This window comes from Pongo abelii, chromosome 15, assembly GCF_028885655.2.
Source record: "Pongo abelii isolate AG06213 chromosome 15, NHGRI_mPonAbe1-v2.0_pri, whole genome shotgun sequence".
Classification (NCBI taxonomy): Eukaryota; Metazoa; Chordata; class Mammalia; order Primates; family Hominidae; genus Pongo; species Pongo abelii.
Window position 1 is genome coordinate 74914535 of NC_072000.2, and position 18189 is coordinate 74932723.

The 18189-nt window shown below is 45.0% G+C and overlaps 1 protein-coding gene across 1 annotated transcript in view; it reads left to right on the forward strand.

The window, feature by feature from the left end:
• TTC9 (tetratricopeptide repeat domain 9) overlaps nt 1-17682 on the forward strand; it is a 33559-nt gene extending 15877 nt beyond the window's left edge. The window contains exons 2-3 of the mRNA XM_024231696.3: nt 10041-10223; nt 13557-17682. Of these exons, the coding sequence (XP_024087464.3) occupies nt 10041-10223; nt 13557-13636 (263 nt within the window). The 3' untranslated portion in view covers nt 13637-17682. The remainder of the gene's footprint in view (nt 1-10040; nt 10224-13556) is intronic.
• The last annotated feature ends 507 nt before the right edge of the window (nt 17683-18189 follow it).

Consider the following 18189-nt stretch of genomic DNA (forward strand, 5'->3'; position numbering starts at 1 on the left):
GCGAGCACATACTAGAATGGAAAAGTGGAAGGTCAGAAATTAATGTGAATGGAATCAAAGGAGATTTAGCCCCTTAGATAAAGCCAAACAGCTCCTGGCAGTAGAAATAGCAGCAGCAGTAGTGGGAGACTCTCTGGGCAGCAGGCAGGAGAAACAGGTATTGGAGTGAACAAAGAAACAGCTACTTGTGGGCCGGACGCAGTGGCTCACGCCTGTAATCCCAGCACTTTGGTAGGCCGAGGCAGGCAGATCACCTGAGGTCAGGAGTTCGAGACCAGCCTGGCAAACATGGTGAAACCCCATCTCTACTAAAAATACAAAAATTAGCCAGGCCTGGTGGCAGGCGCCTGTAATCCCAGCTACTTGGGAGGCTGAGGCAGGAGAATCGCTTGAACCCAGGAGGCAGAGGTTGCAGTGAGCCGAGATGGTGCCACTGCACTCCAGCTTGGGCGACAGAGCAAGACTCCATCTCAAACAAACAAACAAACAAACAAAGAAACAGCCACTTGGAGGGTGCTAACTCTCTGAGCCAGACTTCTCAGTCCTCAGACTTGATAAAGACCTTCAGAGATCAACCAGTCCGGGTTTCCACCATTACCACCAGCTCTGTTGGATTGGAACCAATATGGGATTTGGGGTTAAGTAACACTAGCTCTTTCCCCATAAGAGCTGAGTGGGCTCAGCAGGTCACTTAACTTCCCCAAGCCTCAGCTCCTGGAAGCAGAGCTAATAATAGCTATTTCCCGGAGTCTCCATGAAGGTTAAATGAGTTGTAAAACACCGTATATATGTTAGGTCTTGCTGCCAATTGAGCATAACCACTGTGGTAGGTGCTGTGTGAGAATTTAAAGATGTTCTGGAGATGCTTGTCTGAAAGAGCAAGGGAGACGCATTTCATAAATAACTGTAATAATCCTGATTTGAGAATGTGGCTATGAAAAATAATTTTATTCTTTGTAAAACTAAAGGGCACATTTGATGATTGTACCTGTAGATCTGACTCATTAGAGAGACCCCCTAACAGGTTCTGCAAAGCATTACCATTAGGAAGGATGTGCTATAATTCACAGATATTTAAAAAATAATAATTTCTTAGCAAGTTAGAAATAGAGCAAAATTGCCTGATCTCAGTTAAAAGCATCTACAAAAAAAACTGAAGCCAACATCATAGTTTATGACAAGAAATGGAATTCTTTCTCTTATGATCCAGGAATTGCACTCTTGAGCTCTTATCTTAGAGAAATAAAAGCTATACTTGACTGTTCCTATCAACTTTATTCATAATAATCAAATACTGGAAACAGCGTAGATATCTTTCAACAGATGAATGGGTAAACAAACTGTAGTACCATGGAATACTACAGAGCAATTAAAAAAGGATGAACTATTGGTGCATGCAACAACTTGGATGCATTGCAAGGAAATTATGCTGAGTGTAAAAAGCGCCTTCCAAAGGATTTCATGCTATGTGATTCCATTTATATAATATTTTCAAAATGACAAAATTTTAAAAGTAGAGAACAGGATAGCAGTTGTCAGGGGTTAAAGAGGAAGTGGTGGGACAGGAAAGAGATGATAGAGGAACCTACACATGATAAAATTGTATATAACTAAACACACACACACACACACACACACACACACAGACTGAGTACAAGTAAAGCTAGGGAAACCTGAATAAGATCTGTGGATTCTATCAGTGTCAATATCATAGCCAATATGTTGTACTATCATTTTACAAGATATTAGCGCTAAGGGAAAATGGGTAAAGGGTATGGGAGGTCTCTTTGTAGTATTTCTTACAACGGTAGGTGAATCTACGATTATCACAATAAAAGTTTCAAGTAAAAAATAATAATCGGGGGGTTAGTTTTGCAAGCACTAGCTAAGCAAAGATAGGTGTTGTTTCAGGAAGAAACCAGAAACGTGTCATGTCAGCCCTGTTAGGATAACAGTAGACTCTGAATGGAATTGGAGATGCTGGTGGTTTTAGAACTTAGGAAAAAAAGCAGCCGCAGCAGGAGGAGGGGAAACTTTGCAGCTGGTTTTGTTTGCTTGTTATTTGTTTTTCTCTCTGAATATAAAGGAACTAGTGGGAGAGAAGGTTCTGGAGGGTTTGAATAAAGTGAGAACAGTTTGGCACAATTAGGGTCTCACACTTAAGCCCTGCAGGAAGCAGTACCCATGCCTCAAATATGTCTAATGAAGGAATTGAGTTAGAATCATTACAGGCAGGTAAGCATCCTAGGAGGGCAGTGTGTGTGATGGTTAAAAGCACAGTCTCAGGTGCCAGATGACCTAAATTCAAATCCTGGCTCTGACACTAGCATTGTGACTTTGGGCAAGTGACTTGACTTCCTAGGGCCTCCATTTTCCTATCTGAAAAAAATGGGCAAAATACTAGAAGCTAGAATAGATTGCTGTCAAGATTAAATGAGTTAATGCTCAGAGCAGTGCCTGGCCTATTCATGCTAAATAAAGATGACCTGCTCTTCCTCTTATTCCGTTTCTGGGAGGATGGATGGATACTGTCCACTGGTGCAGGGCCAGATTCTCCTGAGTGCATCATGCAGCACCTCATCCTTCTGCTCCTTTTCCCCATCTCCTTGGCCAGGGTTCTTATTCTCGAGGGGAATATTTCAAATCGCTAACAAGAGAAGTATCCAAATGTCACAAGTTGACAGCATAACAGAGAACAATTATTTGCGCACATGTGCAGATTTCCAGCTCTAGGACTTGGCCATCTGACACCTGTCTGCCCTTGTGGGTAGTGGGTGAAAATCTACTTTAGATTATCTACTTTAGATAGAAAATCTACTTTAAATTACACTGTAGCTTTGTGTATGTACCACATATTGTATATAGGACTCAAGATGGAAATTTTCTCCGATTCATGTACACATTGCTGGGCAAACCATATTTGATAAGTGGCTTTCTAAAGAACTAGTATTTATGAGAATCCAATTTTGTCCCAGCACTGTGAGAAGCATATAATGTGCATTAATTATCTCATTTCATCATCATAAGCGTTCCCACAAAGTTCCTATTTAACACGGGAAGAATAAGACCCAGGGTGATCATATAACTCACCCTCGGGCCTGTGCTAGTGAGTGGCAGAGCTCAGATTCCAGCTCAAGACTGTATCTCTAGACACAGCATTAGTCTTCAGCCAGGGCACCCAGAGCTGGTACAATACTATTTGCCTATTTGGTTTGGTTAGGATCTATACCAGTCATTCAATATTCTTAATATCACCTCTGTCCAGATCCCAAACTTCTTCCACTTTACTACTATGCCATTGCTTTTTGAAATAAATTTGAAAGCAAATCAAATAATTTGGCAAACTTTTGGGAAAATTTTCCCCCAGGAATGCAATGGCCACTTCCTGGGCCCATCTCACAAAGCAGTGACTAGCAAGGTATATTAGTTTCCTAAGGCTGTAATATCACATACTGGGTGGCTTAAAATAACAGAAATTCATTGTCTTGTCATTCTAGAGGCTAGAAGTGAAACATCAAGGTGTCAGCAGGGTTGGTTCCCTCTGAGGGCTGTGAGGAAGAATCTGTTCCAGGCCTGTCTCCTAACTTCTAGTAGCCTCAGGCACTCACTGGCTTTGTAGAAGGCCGTCTTCCTAGATTTTATTGCATCATCTTTCCACTCTGTGTATCTGTCTCTGTGTCCAAATTTCTCCTTTTTATAAGGACACTAGTCAAATTGGATTAGGGCCCATTCTAATTATTTCATTTTAACTTGATCATCTCTGCAAAGACCCTATCTCCAAATAAAGTGACATTCTTAGGTACTGAGGGTGAGGACTGTAACATATCCTGTACAAATGGATACAGTGCAACCCCAAACAGTGAGGCAGCCTTGTAGAGTGGGTTCTTACTCCTCGCTCCTGGCCCCAGATGGGTCTGGTCTTCCTTCCATTTAGCCCATGTTTCCCTTCTGTTCAGCAGGTAAAAGCAAACTATAGTGAGTCAGCTATAAGAAGAAAACCAGTGATTGCATGAACTTGTTCTTCCTTTCATCTGGTTTCCCTTTTTCTCATGCCAGTGGGTGGCATTTTGCCCTGCATGCACCAGGAAACACAAAAACAAAACAGGTGCCAGAGTGAGGAGAACTCGACATGCTCACTTAGCCTGAGGTCTCAGTGTGGTTGCTGTGGGGAACATCACACTTAGGATTTTCTGTCTGTGTGCATGAGTGTCCCGGGGGCTCTTTGAGTAGCTGATTCTCTATTTGCTAAACATGACCCCTTTGTGGGCCTCAGAAGGCCTGCCAATTCTTTTCATAAGATCACACCCTAACCGCCTAAGGCTGGCAGTGGAGGAATCTGTACTTGGGAGGGGTGGTTGGAGATTTGCAGCTTCAATTCTTGTCCCCCAGATTTGCCTTTCTCTTGTAAGTTCACTGGCCCCCTCTGCTATCACCCTGTTTGGCTCAAGGAAGGCTGTTTCTCCTCTAGCACTTCTTCCCACGCCTTGATAGAGGCTTGTCTTCATTCTCCACAATTTGGCTGATTCCAGGCCACTGCATTTATTCAGCCTTTTCAGAAGACCCAAAGGCCAGAAAGTTAATAATACTTCTTTCAATGGAGCCTCTAGATATGGTTGTCTGAAAGCTCAGGCCCTTTGCCATGCATCTCCCACCCTGTACCTCTTCTGCTGCCAAGTGACTACATCTTTGAATCCAAGTATATCCAGAGTCCAGGCCAGGCTCCCTTGCCAGTCAGTCCAAAACCTACCTTTCCAACTCAACAGCCTCCTCTGCTCACGATGACTAATGGTGGAGATGTTTACTCCCTTCAGGGAAGGTCTCACCCCAGTGCCATGACTTGGGCACCACATCAGAACATAATCCAATCTCTATGCCAAAAAAAAAAAAAAAATCCACACAGCAGGAATCTAATTGTTGTCTTACAGAAGCCCTCTTGATCACTGCTTTACCAGTTCTGATTGTCCTCCCCAACAAAAGATACCTGACCTTGATTAATAGGGAGAAAGGAAATCCTTTTGAAGAGGAGCCAGTGAAACAATTTTGTCCTTCTATTAAGTGGCAAACATTTGTATTTACAGGCTATTAGATCTGAAAGGACAGTAGAGATCATTTAGTGAAATTTAGGTCCCTCATTTTGCGGATGCCCAGAAAGGGAAAGTAATTTTCATAATGTTGGCTAGTGGCAAAGATGGGACTAGAATCCAGCTCTTATGATTCCTAGTTCAGTGCTCTTTAAAATATCAATGCATGCCAAATGGCAGAGTATAGAGACTGTGACATGATAATCCTTAATTCAAACAGAGACCAGGTCACCACAACATGAAGAAACACTTCTCAACAATCAGGAAATCCAAAATGACAATAAAGATCTCCCGGATGAATGGCTCTACCTCACAAGTGTGGACAGCAGAGGGAAAATATTGCAGAAATTCCCTGCTGCTGGTCACCTCTGCCTCCTGGATGCCACTTACATTGATCCATTTTTCCTGCTTATCCGCCTCCACTCTGGTCACCTGAGTCACCATCATTTCATCATCCAAATCCACTCTTGCCTCACAATGAAGTCCCAGATCCTCTACGTGGACCAGAAGGGTCTCTGTGTCATGGTTTCTTTCTTTTTCAGCTTCACCTTTTTCACCCTTCCCTCTGGTTCTCTGCTCCAACCTGGCATGCATGGCTTCCCAAACTTTCTCAAATAGGCCATTCCCCTCTCACTCTCTCTGTTTCTCAGCTCTGCCTTGAAAAGTCACAATTTCGCCCAGATCAGTGATTCCCAAACATGGGTGATTTTACCACCACCCCACCACCCAGGGAATACTTGGCAATTTCCAGAGACATTTTTTGGTTGTCACAAGTGGCATGTAGTGAGAAGAGGCTAGGGGAGCTGCTAAGCATCCTGCAAGGCTCAAGACATCCTCATGTAACAAAAAATCATCTAGTCCAAAATGTCAATAGTGCTGAGGCTGAGAAATACCCAATCTTTAGATCCCAGCTAAAATGCTACTTCTTCCAAGAAGGCCTCCCATCATAACTTTAGATCAAGGTAAGGCCCCTCCTGCCTGGGTATGCTCCTTCTCTACCTTTGTCCTTCATAGCAGTTAGCCCACATGTGAATATTTGAGATAACATGACCTCTGCCCTCCCTGCCCATCTGTTAGCCCCAGGTGGGTGGGGGGGTGGGTGTCAGCTCATCACCTGATCCCACTGCCCCGCCCAGTGCCCAGCAGTTAGGCATCAATTTTTGCTTGTTAGCTTTGGAACACAGCAGAAGGGATTTTCCACAGATGACCTCTCTTTCTCCCCAGGGGCTGTGTGGGTTTCCGATGGCTTCAAATACAGCCCCACAGACACCCCAGAGGTCAAGTGCACAGTCTTGGAAGCCTGACGGAAGTGGGCTGATATCCTAATTCTACCACCTTCCAGCCGGGTGACCTTCAGCAAGTTACTTCATTTCTCTGGAACTCAGTTTCATCATCTGTGAAAGAAGGATAAAAATAGAACCTGTTTCATGGAGTTGATATGAGGATTAAAAGACACAGTGTATGTGAAGTATTTAGCACCTCTGACACCAGAGAAGGGATTAATAACCATGAGGAAGACACACTGTGGGGCGATGCCACTTATCCTGAGGTCCACTGCAACCCTGGGTCCTGGCTAATGGCTACAGGGATGGGGAAGGAGCAATCAGGAGGCAGCCAGTCCACCTCTTCTTAACTTCCTCAGCCCTCACATGTGCCTGCTGTCATCCCATCTTACCTATCCCATGGGCTTATTAGATGTACCAGTAGCCACCCACCCAAAGCAGAGAGGTGCCTAAAAATCACCTGCAGGTAGCGCTGGGGCCAGCCTCCAGCCTGGCTCTCACCCCCTCCACCCCTGGATTCCCCTAAGAGTCCTGGCCTGGGCCGGGTGCAGTGGCTTAATCCTGTAATCCCAGCACTTTGGGAGGCTGAGGCGGGCAGATCACCAGAGGTCAGGAGTTCAAGACCAGCCTGACCAATATGGTGAAACCCCGTCTCTACTAAAACTACAAAAATTAGCTGTGCATGATGGCGGGCACCTGTAGTAGTCCCAGCTACTTGGGAGGCCAAGACAGGAGAATTGCTTGAACCCAGGAGGCAGAGGTTGCAGTGAGCCGAGATCGCACCACTGCACTCCAGCCTAGGCAATAGAGCGTGACTCCATTTCAAAAAAAAAAAAAAAAAAAGAGTCCTGGCCTAGCACCCCAACTTCTTATCCAGATTCTACCTCTTGGCCCAGCCATTTCTCCATCTTTCTGGGCCCTGCCTGTGGTGTCAGCTGAGGCTCCACACCCTATAACCAGCCTAGCCCTGCCTCCCCTGCCTCCCGCCAGGTCTGAACCCTGGTCCACAGCCAGGTATACCAGTTCCCACCGGATCTGCAGGGGAACCAGAAATATTTTTACCAAATAAGTGCCAGAAATTGATTGCTGTGGTTCCTTTAACCCTTTGTGGGAAGGGGGAGGCTTCCCCATTTCCAGGCCTCTTTGCTCCCCCTCCCCCTGTCACCACCATTTTATGCATTCAAAAACTGTTCTGTTTTTGTTTTTGTTTGTTTGTTTGTTTGTTTGTTTGTTTTAAAAAAGGTCCTTTTCCTAGACTGCCAGGGTCAGCAAACAGAAGTGTCTGTTCGAAGAGGGAGGGCTGAACGGGAAGAGGGCTGCTAGGCCCGGTCAGAGAGGACTTCAGGCAAGGAGCGTGGAAGCTGTGGACAGGACAGCTTTTAGCTCTGGGAGCAGGTGCTGGAGCCAAGTCGCACACAGGTAGCAGTCAGTGAGGTTCGCATCCAGGAACCTTTTTACAGAAACCCCTCTCTCTGTCTGTACAGCTGTATAAGCACCAGCACAGGCTCCGACAACATGCGGGTGAGGAAGAGGACAGAAGGGCCTAAGACCCCACCATGGAGGGAGAGGGAGGAGAGGGGAGGGGGGCTTGTAGCATCAGCTTATCAGAAGGACCCCCTGGTGCACCAGAAGATTGTAGTCCTGGGTGAACAAGAGCTGCCCTCGGGGGTTAGCAGCCTGTTGCTTCTGTTGACTTGGCTTTCTGCCCTGCAGCCAGTGAAACCTGACAGGTCAGTTTCTAGATCTGGGCTGATTCTCTTTCACTTCCTGGTTCTCATACCTTCATCTTGACAGTCTGTGTATTTCTCCTCATTCTGTGAAAGAATGGAGTTTTTTGGTCCTAAATGCTCAAAGAAAAGTCTGGTCTCTTAAAAAATCTCAGCAATTCTGATACCTGGGAAGTTATTTAAGGGGTCAGAATGACTGACGTTAGACCCCTGAAGATTGAAATCAATGACTTGTCTCTATCCTGAGGTGTCTTCTGTCAGTGTGGAAAAGTCTGGGCACAAAGAAGGAACAGAGCATCAGCATTCTCCCCCAGCCACCCAGCCGGGCTGTGAACAGAAGCACTAGTTTTTCCCCCTAAGTCTCTGTTTTTATTTGCTTTGAAGAAGTAGACAGGTGCCTTTTTCCTGTCTCTTTTTTTATACTCCCTCCAAAGTATACAACATACTTTGCCGTTGGTCAATGCCTACTAGATATTTGAGTGGTTAAATGGAGGCGAGGTGGCTCAGCAGGGTTGGGATTAGAGGGAGGTGCCTAGGGCACGAAATTTCAATCATTCTTCAAGGCCATTTAGTCATCCTCCAGGCGTGTCGTCACTCTAGTCCCAGCCATGTGGCTCCCTGTGGCTCAGGGCTGGTAAGAGAAAGCTCAAAAGGACATGGTTTACTCAAAGATGGCTGTTCGTGGGATGGGGAAGCTCTCCACCATGAGACCTGCCTGCCATAGCTTCCTCTTGCCTGGGACACCTAGGTCTGTCATGTCCAGACATGTGGCTTGTATGAGCTGGTCACTAGCCTACCAGAAAGCCCCCTCTCTCAGGAACTGCAGAGACAAATATATATGAAAGGGAACTTGAGGGAATTCAGAGGCAGATGCTACTGGTACAAGACTAAAAAGAATTCTAAGAATGTTAACTAACATTTTTTTCATGCTTGCTCTGTGCCAAGCCCACATTAAGTGCTTTATGGCCATTATTTTATATAATCCCTCCAACAACTAGATTAGGAAGGACTTGGATTCTGGAGCCAGACAGCTTCGGTTTAAATCCCATCTTTGCCTCTTTCACATTGTATGGCCTTGGGAAATTTCTTGAGCTCTCTGGGCCTCAGCTTCCTCACCTATAAAATTGAAACAATAATACCCACATCGGAGTATTCTGAGGATTATATCAGTAATACATGTAAAACAATGAGACCAGCATCTGTACAAGGTAAGCACTCAACAAATATTGGCCATGATGGTGATGATCATGACAAAGATGATGATGAAGATGATGATGATTGCCTCTGGTAGCTTATTCCTAAGGCTGCCTATAACAAAGTCCCACAAACTGGGTGACTTGAGATAACAGAAATGTATGGTCTCACAGTTTCAGGGGCTAGGAGTCAAGATCAAGGTGCTGGTGGGTTGTTATTCTGAAGGATGTGAGGAAGAATCTGTTCCATGCCTCTCTGCAAGGTTCTGGTAGCCTCAGGCATTCCTTGGCTTATGGGTGGCTATCTTCTCCCCTTGTTTTATCATGTCATCTTTCCTCTGTGTGTGTCTGTCTTTGTGTTCATATTTCCCCTTTTTATAAGGATACCAGTCACACTGGATTAGGCCCTACTCTAATGACCTCAACTTGATCACCTCTGTAAAGACCCTGTCTCCAAATAAGGTCACATTCTTGGGTACTGCAGGTTAGGACTTCAACATATCTTTTGGTGGTGGAAGGGTGGGCATAATTCAACCCATAACACAAGGTTAAGTGACTTGCTCAAGGCTTGTTAACATGGCGTGTTAGTGATGAAACTGGTCATGGAGCCCAGGATTATTGGAAGACAAATCTCAAGACCTAAACCCCAGTGGAAAACCCCAACCCTGCTAAACCTCTGGAGAGAAGGAACTCAAGGGAGACATGCAGAGCTGGCCACTGTTGTGCTGATGGCATTTTCTCTCCCTTCCTCCATAGCCTGCCTGCTCCAGGCTGAGCTGGTAAACTATGAACGAGTCAAGGAATATTGCCTCAAAGTCTTGAAAAAGGAAGGGGAGAACTTCAAGGCCCTTTACCGGTCTGGTGTGGCCTTCTACCACCTTGGGGACTATGACAAAGCACTCTACTACCTGAAAGAAGCAAGGACCCAACAACCAACAGGTAAGGCGGAAATAGCTGTTTTCTTACTTCCTCCCTGCTCTGGTGGCTCCTGGGATCTTCTCATTTCAGCAGTTTTCTTGGCTAGGAGGGCCAGGCAGGGACAGAGATGGCAAAGTTAGGGATCAGCTATATATGAAAAGACCTAAGTAAGAGGAACACACAGCCCATGCATTTGCCTAGGGTTTGAGTTCCAGGGAGCACGGGCACCTCTTCTCTTCAAATAGAGTATAGAATTCCTCATCTTTTTCAACTCAGAATCCAGCTCTCTTCACTTATCCAACAAATATATATATATTGAATTCATACTATGTGCCAAGATTTGTGCTGAGCACCAAGGGAATCGATGAAAAGACACTATCCCTACCCACGAGGAGCTCACGTCTGGTTGATGACACAGAATACAAACAGGCAAATTTGATGCTAAGCCCAGCACCTTTCAGGAAGCATGCTCTGACTTCTCCAGTCAGATCCTATTCCTTAGGACATGTGTTATCTATACCATTCACTTAGATCATATCCACCAGTCATTCATTCATTCATTCCACAGATATTTATTGAGGGGGTACAATGTTGCTAGGTATATAGTAGTGAACTAAAGAAAGTTGTTGCCTTCAAAGAGCTTATATTATAATGGCTCACTGTCTATTGTAAGTGGGAAAAAAAGTGTGGAGAGGGGACAGAACCCAGGGAGGACCTCTCTACCAAGGGATGGCTAGAAGTCCACCAGTAAACAAGCAAACAGATAGTAAACAAATGAAATATTTAGTAGTAATAAACGCTGTGAAGAAAATAAAGCAGAATAAAGAGATCAAGAGTAAATGGGGGCGCTGGGCGTGGTGGCTCATACCTGTAATTCCAGCACTTTGGGAACCCAAGGCAGGTGGATCGCTTGAGCTCAGAAGTTCAAGACCAGTCTGACCAACATGGTGAAACCCCATCTCTACTAAAAATACAAAAATTAGCTGGGTGTGGTGGCGGGCATCTGTAATCCCAATTACTTGGGAGGCTGAGGCAGAAGGATCACCTAAGCCTGGAAGGCGGGGGCTACAGTGAGCCAAGATGGCACCACTGCACTCCAGCCCGGGCGACAGAGCAAGACCTTGTCTAAAAAAAAAAAAAAAAAGAGTAAGGCTGGGCGCGGTGGCTCATGCCTGTAATCCCAGCACTTTGGGAGGCCGAGGTGGGTGGATCAGGAGGTCAAGAGATCAAGACCGTCCTGGCTAACACGGTGAAACCCTGTCTCTACTAAAAATACAAAAAATTATCTGGGCGTGGTGGCATGCGCTTGTAGTCCCAGCTACTCAGGAGGCTGAGGCAGAAGAATCACTTGAACCCAGGAGGCGGGGGTTGCAGTGAGCCGAGATTGCACCACTGCACTCCAGCCTGGGCGACAGAGCGAGACTCTGTCTCAAAAAAAATAAAAAAGTAAAGGGGGGGAGCTATTTTAGACCAAGTGGTCAGAAAGAGCCTCTCTGAGGAAGTAACATTTAAACAACTTTGACTTGATGTTGCTATTGTTGTTGTTTATATGGTTAATTTTTCTTTTTTTCAGACAGAGTCTTGCTCTGTCGCCCAGGCTGGAATGCAGTGGTGCGATATCAGCTCACTACGACCTCCGCCTCTTGGGCTCAAATGATCCTCCCACCTCAGCGTCCCCAATAGCTGGGACTACAGGCATGCACCACCATGCCTGGCTAATGTTTTTTATTTTTTGTATAGACGAAGTCTTGCTATGTTGCCAGGGCTGGTCTTGAACTCCTGGGCTCAAGCAATCCTTCTGCCTTGGCCTCCTAAAGTGCTGGGATTACAGGCATGAGCCACCACACTCAGCTTTTTTTTTTTTTTTTTTTTTTTTTTAAACGCAACCTTCCTTTCAAAAGTCTTTAAAGAACTTTAGAATCAAGTTACAAATGTCCAAATGTATACTTTTTTTATCTTTTTAACACCTTCTTGTTGATTTATTTTCCGTACATAAATTGTGTTCCACCAACTGTAAGCAGCTTGAAGACTAAGCATTGGACTCATTCAACAGAATTTTCTGGAGCACTGCTATCTGCCAGCACTGTTCTGGAGGATACGCCTGGCATTTTTTAGCATGATATAGTATTCAATTCTACTTCCAGAAGTAACTATTCCAGGCAGCCCTGTCACTCTTATGTTTGGGTGTGTGTGGAACTTAGCAGTTTTTCCATGTCATGCCCTCCTCACTAATAACAGGAACTGGGAAGAAATGCCCCAGTTTTGGTGAGGTGGTCATCTGACCCTGCTTATAATGACAAAAATAAGACAATGAAGCAAAGTCATTTTAAAATCTTCAAGCTTAAAAAAAATTACATTAGACTAATATTTATTGATCATTGTTTTAAGCACTTTTAGACTTACCTATTTTGGGCTTCAGAGCAATTTCATGAGGCAGGTATTACGGTCCTCAGGAGAGACAGGCTTTGCAGCCAGACACACCATTTACTATGTGTCTCCTTGGCATCTGACTCAATCTCTCTAGGTCCCTATTCCATTTTGTCACAGTGAGGAGAAGGATACATACCTTGCGGGATTGTAGTGAGGATTAAATGAGATCATGAAGGTTAGAAACCTGGCACAAGGTTGGCATTCAAAAATGGAGCTTGTTGGCTGGGCGCGGTGGCTCGCTCACGCCTGTGATCCCAGCATTTTGGGAGGCCAAGGCGGGCAGATCACCTGAAGTCAGGAGTTCGAAACGAGCCTGGCCAATATGATGAAACCCCGTCTCTACTAAAAATACAAGAATTAGCTGGGCGCAGTGGGATGCGTCTGTAATCCCAGCTACTCAGGAGGCTGAGGCAGGAGAATTGCTTGAACTTGAGAGGTGGAGTTTGCAGCAAACCAAGATTGCACCACTACACTCCAGCCTGGACGACAGGGCAAGGCTCCATCTCAAAAAACAAACAAACAAAAATAGAGGTTGTTTCTTGCAGATGGTACAGGAGGCTCAGAGAAGTTGGCAACTTGCCTGATGTTAAACTCCAACTGGGGTCTCACTAAACTGCGCCAGCTGGGAAACCACTGGGATATGCTGCTGCATAGAAAGAGGGAGGGAAATTCTCTCTCCTCTCCCACCCATTCTCTCTCATGTCCCCTGGGTCATGCCAACCTGTCCACATTTGCTAACGGGAGGCAGTGAAGGAGAGGGCCGACATCTAGTTGCCCTCTCAGCCACCATGGATAGGCAGAAGGGACCTTGGTTGAGTGAGCCTGGCCTGTTGGATGTCTGCAGACACAGCCTTTGCTAATTCCGTGTAAATGTGATAGTTGCCCTCACCTGGTGTTCCCTAAGGTTTATTTCTCTCCTCACAGACACCAACGTGATTCGGTATATCCAGCTGACAGAGATGAAGCTCAGCCGATGCTCCCAGAGAGAGAAAGAAGCCATGTAACCAGGAAGCAGCTCCAGAGCTGCGCCCACGCCTGACCGGGGACTTCCAGGCATCCCCTGGCGGGGAGCCCCGTCCTGGGTTCTGTCCCTTTCTCCCCACTTCTTCTGGCTCCTCGTTTTTCCTCCTGTTGCACCCCAACTCTTTGTCTCCTCCCAGTGTGAAAAGAAGGAGAGATGCAAATTTGGAATCCAGTAGGTCGCCCAGACAGTGGAGACATCCTCTCCTCTAGCAGGTCAGCAACTGAGAGGGGCCCGACTTCTGCTGGGACAGCTGGAGAGGAGTCTCACGGGCTGGGATGCTGTTGTGGCTTTGACTTTGGCCAGTGCTTCTGACAGAGGCGGAGCCTGGCAGGTGTACCATCCCACAGGCAGCAGGCACACAGCCCATGGGCTGGATCCTTCCACACCTTCCTGACAGACCAGAACCAGAGCATCTCGAGGCAACTGTTAGAAATCCAGGGACAAGACAAACAGCAGAAGCGCTGGTGAAGCCGACACAGAGACTGTCAATGTGTACACTGGAGTTCCCACCCGTCACCTTAGCCCCTGCCTCCTTCCCCTACTCGTTGTCTTGGCTTGTGCTTTCTCCTCTCCCCGTCGGGGATCCGAGACTCTGCCAGGATTCACATGCCACTGAAGCCCACTCAGTGCCCTCTGGTGACCACACATACCATTCCCCCGGACTCCCACCCAGCAGGCAGCTGTGACCGCAGAAGGGCAGGATGAAGTGGGCCAAGGTTTGGGACAGGGTGACTGTGTAGGTGACAGGGAGGGAAAGATGACAGCCAGGGGAAAGAGCATCGTATAGGCTAGGGGATTGAACTGGACTGATTCAGTGTAAATAAAAATAAATTAACAGGTAGTAGTTTCTGTCAGTTCTGTTGGAAGCAGCCCACTCCCTCACTTTTACTCCTTCCTCCAACCCTCAATCAGAGCTACTTACAGCCAGGCAGGATGGGGCTTCCCCCAAAGCAATTGGCCATTTGTCCAGTGGCAGACAATGGTGGCTGCAGCCTTTGTGCTTTTAAGAGTGGGCTGGGATTGTGGAGACTGCCCAGGGGCTTGGCTTTGTCAGAACTTGTACAATCTTCTTTTGATGAAATTATCTGAACTCAACATCTAGCACATAGAATGTGTTCAACAAATACTTGTTGAATGAATAAATTATGACTGCAGACTGGCTCTCCTGCCTTAAACTAATTTCATCCTAGCCTAGTCTCCTGATGTCTGTGCTCGTTATGCTATGCCATGTTGCTTCAGTCAAACAAGAAACACTTACTGAGGGCGTATTGTTTGCCCATCATTGTGCAATATGCTGTGGGACATGGGATGTAGTCTCAGTCTTCAAGGAAATAGAAGGGTTAAGAAATGCATATGAGATTATTACCAATGACACCTTTAATTTATATGATGCTTTAAAATTATCAGAGCACTTTCATGTATTTTTCATGTGACTAGTGAAAAAGACAATGTTGTACAAAATTAAAATATATACAGATGCAATAATGTGAATAGTTAGGATTTATTAAATGCATTATCTTCAGATCTTTACATGTATAATCTCATTTCTTTCATGCAGTTACTCTGGGATACTGTTCCCGTTTGATGGGTAAGAATATTGAAAACCAGAAAAATTAATTATCCCAAGGTTGCATGGCCTTTAGTGGCATAGTTAGGATTTGAACCAAGCCTGCCTGACTCCAGAGCTCTGGTTAGTATCTATGCTATACTTAGTTGCCTCTCTATAAGTATAATATTGGGCAATTATAACCATTTGAGAACAGGACAATATGTATTAACCTGAAAAGTGTTCATGATGTCAGTGATAGTACATGGCCTCCTTAGGTATTTACTCAAGGGCCCAAAAAGACCAGAGGCCAGAATCCCTAGTAGTCAGAGCAGTGACAGGTCAGAAAAAGGCAGCTGAGGTCCAATAGTTATGTCTGTGTATTGCTCATTCTACTTACTGATGGAGCCAGCATGTATCCCAACAACTCACCTAGCATTCATCACCCATCCCCAGCATTGGGAAAGGGTCACAATTAAGACCGAAAGGAAGCACAAAGTTAAATATGGGTTAATTATATAAGCAGATGCCCCACCATGGCAGGATCCAATCACAGCTGAGGGGCCCAGAAGAGAGCAGCGTAAGTTATATTCACATAGTTCCCCAAAGGCTTTCAACGGGGGCTACAGGAAGGTGCTAGAAATAATGAGGGGCCTGCCGTTACCTAGAGCTCACTCTCTGGAGAAGAGGAAAAGGAAGAAGCTGTTTCAGCTGCCACATTCTCCCCAATCCCTACTATATTATGCTGTCTTTCCTCTTCCTCCTAGCTGGCTTTACATGACCCTAACCCAAAACTACCCTATGGCCCCACATGGGTATGTGTTCAAACCCCCCGACCCCCACCCCCCACCCCCATTCCCAAGCCTCCAATTTAGAACATTTGTGATTTGGCAGATAGTTTGTTAGGATCTGAAAGATGAAGAGAAGGGCAGAGGTCACCCGGAGAGTGAGTTCAAACTGCCAGGGTCTTCCCTTGGTCTTTATGCGTCAGGAAGGACTCCGAGTAATTATTCCCCATGCAGAGCCAGGAGAGAGGTCTTGTTTACATGAGTGTGCTGGGGCACGGCTGGACAATTGAGGATATGATTGTAGCCATCCCATGTAGAAAGATCAAAAACCAGAACGAAATGAGGACAGCCTCTCAGAACCTCATAGAACAAGCGTCCAGGTCATCTGCTTGTTTGGTGACTTAGATATATACAGGCTTATTGGAACTTCATTCACTGTGACCTGAAGTTAAATAATCCCAAAGAAAAAAAGCTACCTGGGGTATTGGTTGATGTTTGGGGTGATAGGGCTGAATTTTCTGTGCATTTGTCCAACAAAGGCTTTAGAGCACAAAACCAGGTTCATTCTCCCTACCAAATCTTCAGCTTCCTTCTCCTCATCCCTCCCCAAAACAAGAACTGTGATTTAATTCCATACGTTGTGGATGTCACTGCTGACCTGTATAGCTGGAGTACTAATCAGGCATCTGACCTGCACTGTCATCCCCTGCCTGGACTTTTGCGATGGACTCTTTGGGGGAAAAACTAACGCTTTTTAATTATTGTGAAAGCATCATGTGTGTATTGTAGAAGTTTTAGGAAAAAAAGGACAAGATCCAATCCATAAGCTTATCACCCAAGACAAATGTGTATTCTTTTGAATATACCTTTTAGTTCTTTTTGGTGTAAATGTACACACGCACACGCACAGTTGTGGGTTTTTTAAAACAAAAACTGGATACACTGAATATACTGTTTAATAACTTTTCAAATGTGTATTTATATTTTAGAATATGTAATACTACACAGATACAAAATTTAAAAAGTACAAACTGCTCTGTAGTCGGAAGCAAATCTCCCTACCCCGTCTGCCAGCATCTAGTTTCCCTCTAATTTATTTTGCATCCTAGTGGAGATGCTTACACATTGTCAAACATATGTATATATTCTTTTATCACACACAAATGGCAGCATATTGGACACTTTTTGTTTTTTGCTCCTTCTGTTCCTTCACGTAATAATATCACGAACATTTTCTGCATATCAAACTTTCTCAACAGCATCTTCATTATATGGATGGACCCTTTTTTATCATCAATCCCCAAATAGTGATTATTTAATTTGTTCCCAATCTTTATTGTAAATAGTGTTGCAACTGACATTCTTGTAGCTAAATTTTGCACATGTCTATAATGATTTCCTTAGGATAAACTCCAAGAAGAGACTTGCTTGGCTATTTTTAAGAATTTTGATACATGTTGCCAACCACCCTCCAGAGAGTTTGTACCAAAACACTCTCCTATTTGGAGCCTAGAGAGTACCCTATTTCCTGCACCCTAACACTAGGTATCATCACTTATCAAATCTTTACCAATTTGATAGCTGGGATAATAGTATGTCAATGTTATTTTAACTTTCTTTGATTCTTCGCGAATAACATTTTCATATGCTTATTGACCATTTGTACTTCTTTCTTTGTGAATTTTCTATTTATTTGATATTGGTATGTTTATTATCAATTTGTAATTTTATTAAGAATATTATTTTTGTCAAGAAATGCTGCAAATATGCTTTCCAAGTGCTTTGCTTTCAAATTTTGTTTATGGTGCTTTTTGACATACATAAATTCTTAATTCTGCAATTAATTCGTTCCTCTGTTGCCAGCTTCTCCTGCCTACAGTTCATTCTCTTATTTCTATCAGAGTGACCCTTCCAAAACACAGTTTGACCATGTCACTTCACAACTTCAGCACTTTGGGAGGCCAAGGTGGGTGGATCATGAGGTCAGGAGTTCAAGACCAGCCTGGCCAAGATGGTGAAACCCCATCTCTTCTAAAAATGCAAAAAAAAATTAGCTGGATGCGGTGGCAGGCACCTGTAATCCCAGCTACCCAGGAGGCTGAGGCAGGAGAATCACTTGAACCTGGGAGTCAGAGGTTGCAGTGAGCCGAGATCACGCCACTCCACTCCAGCCTGGGCAACACAGTGAGACTCTGTCTC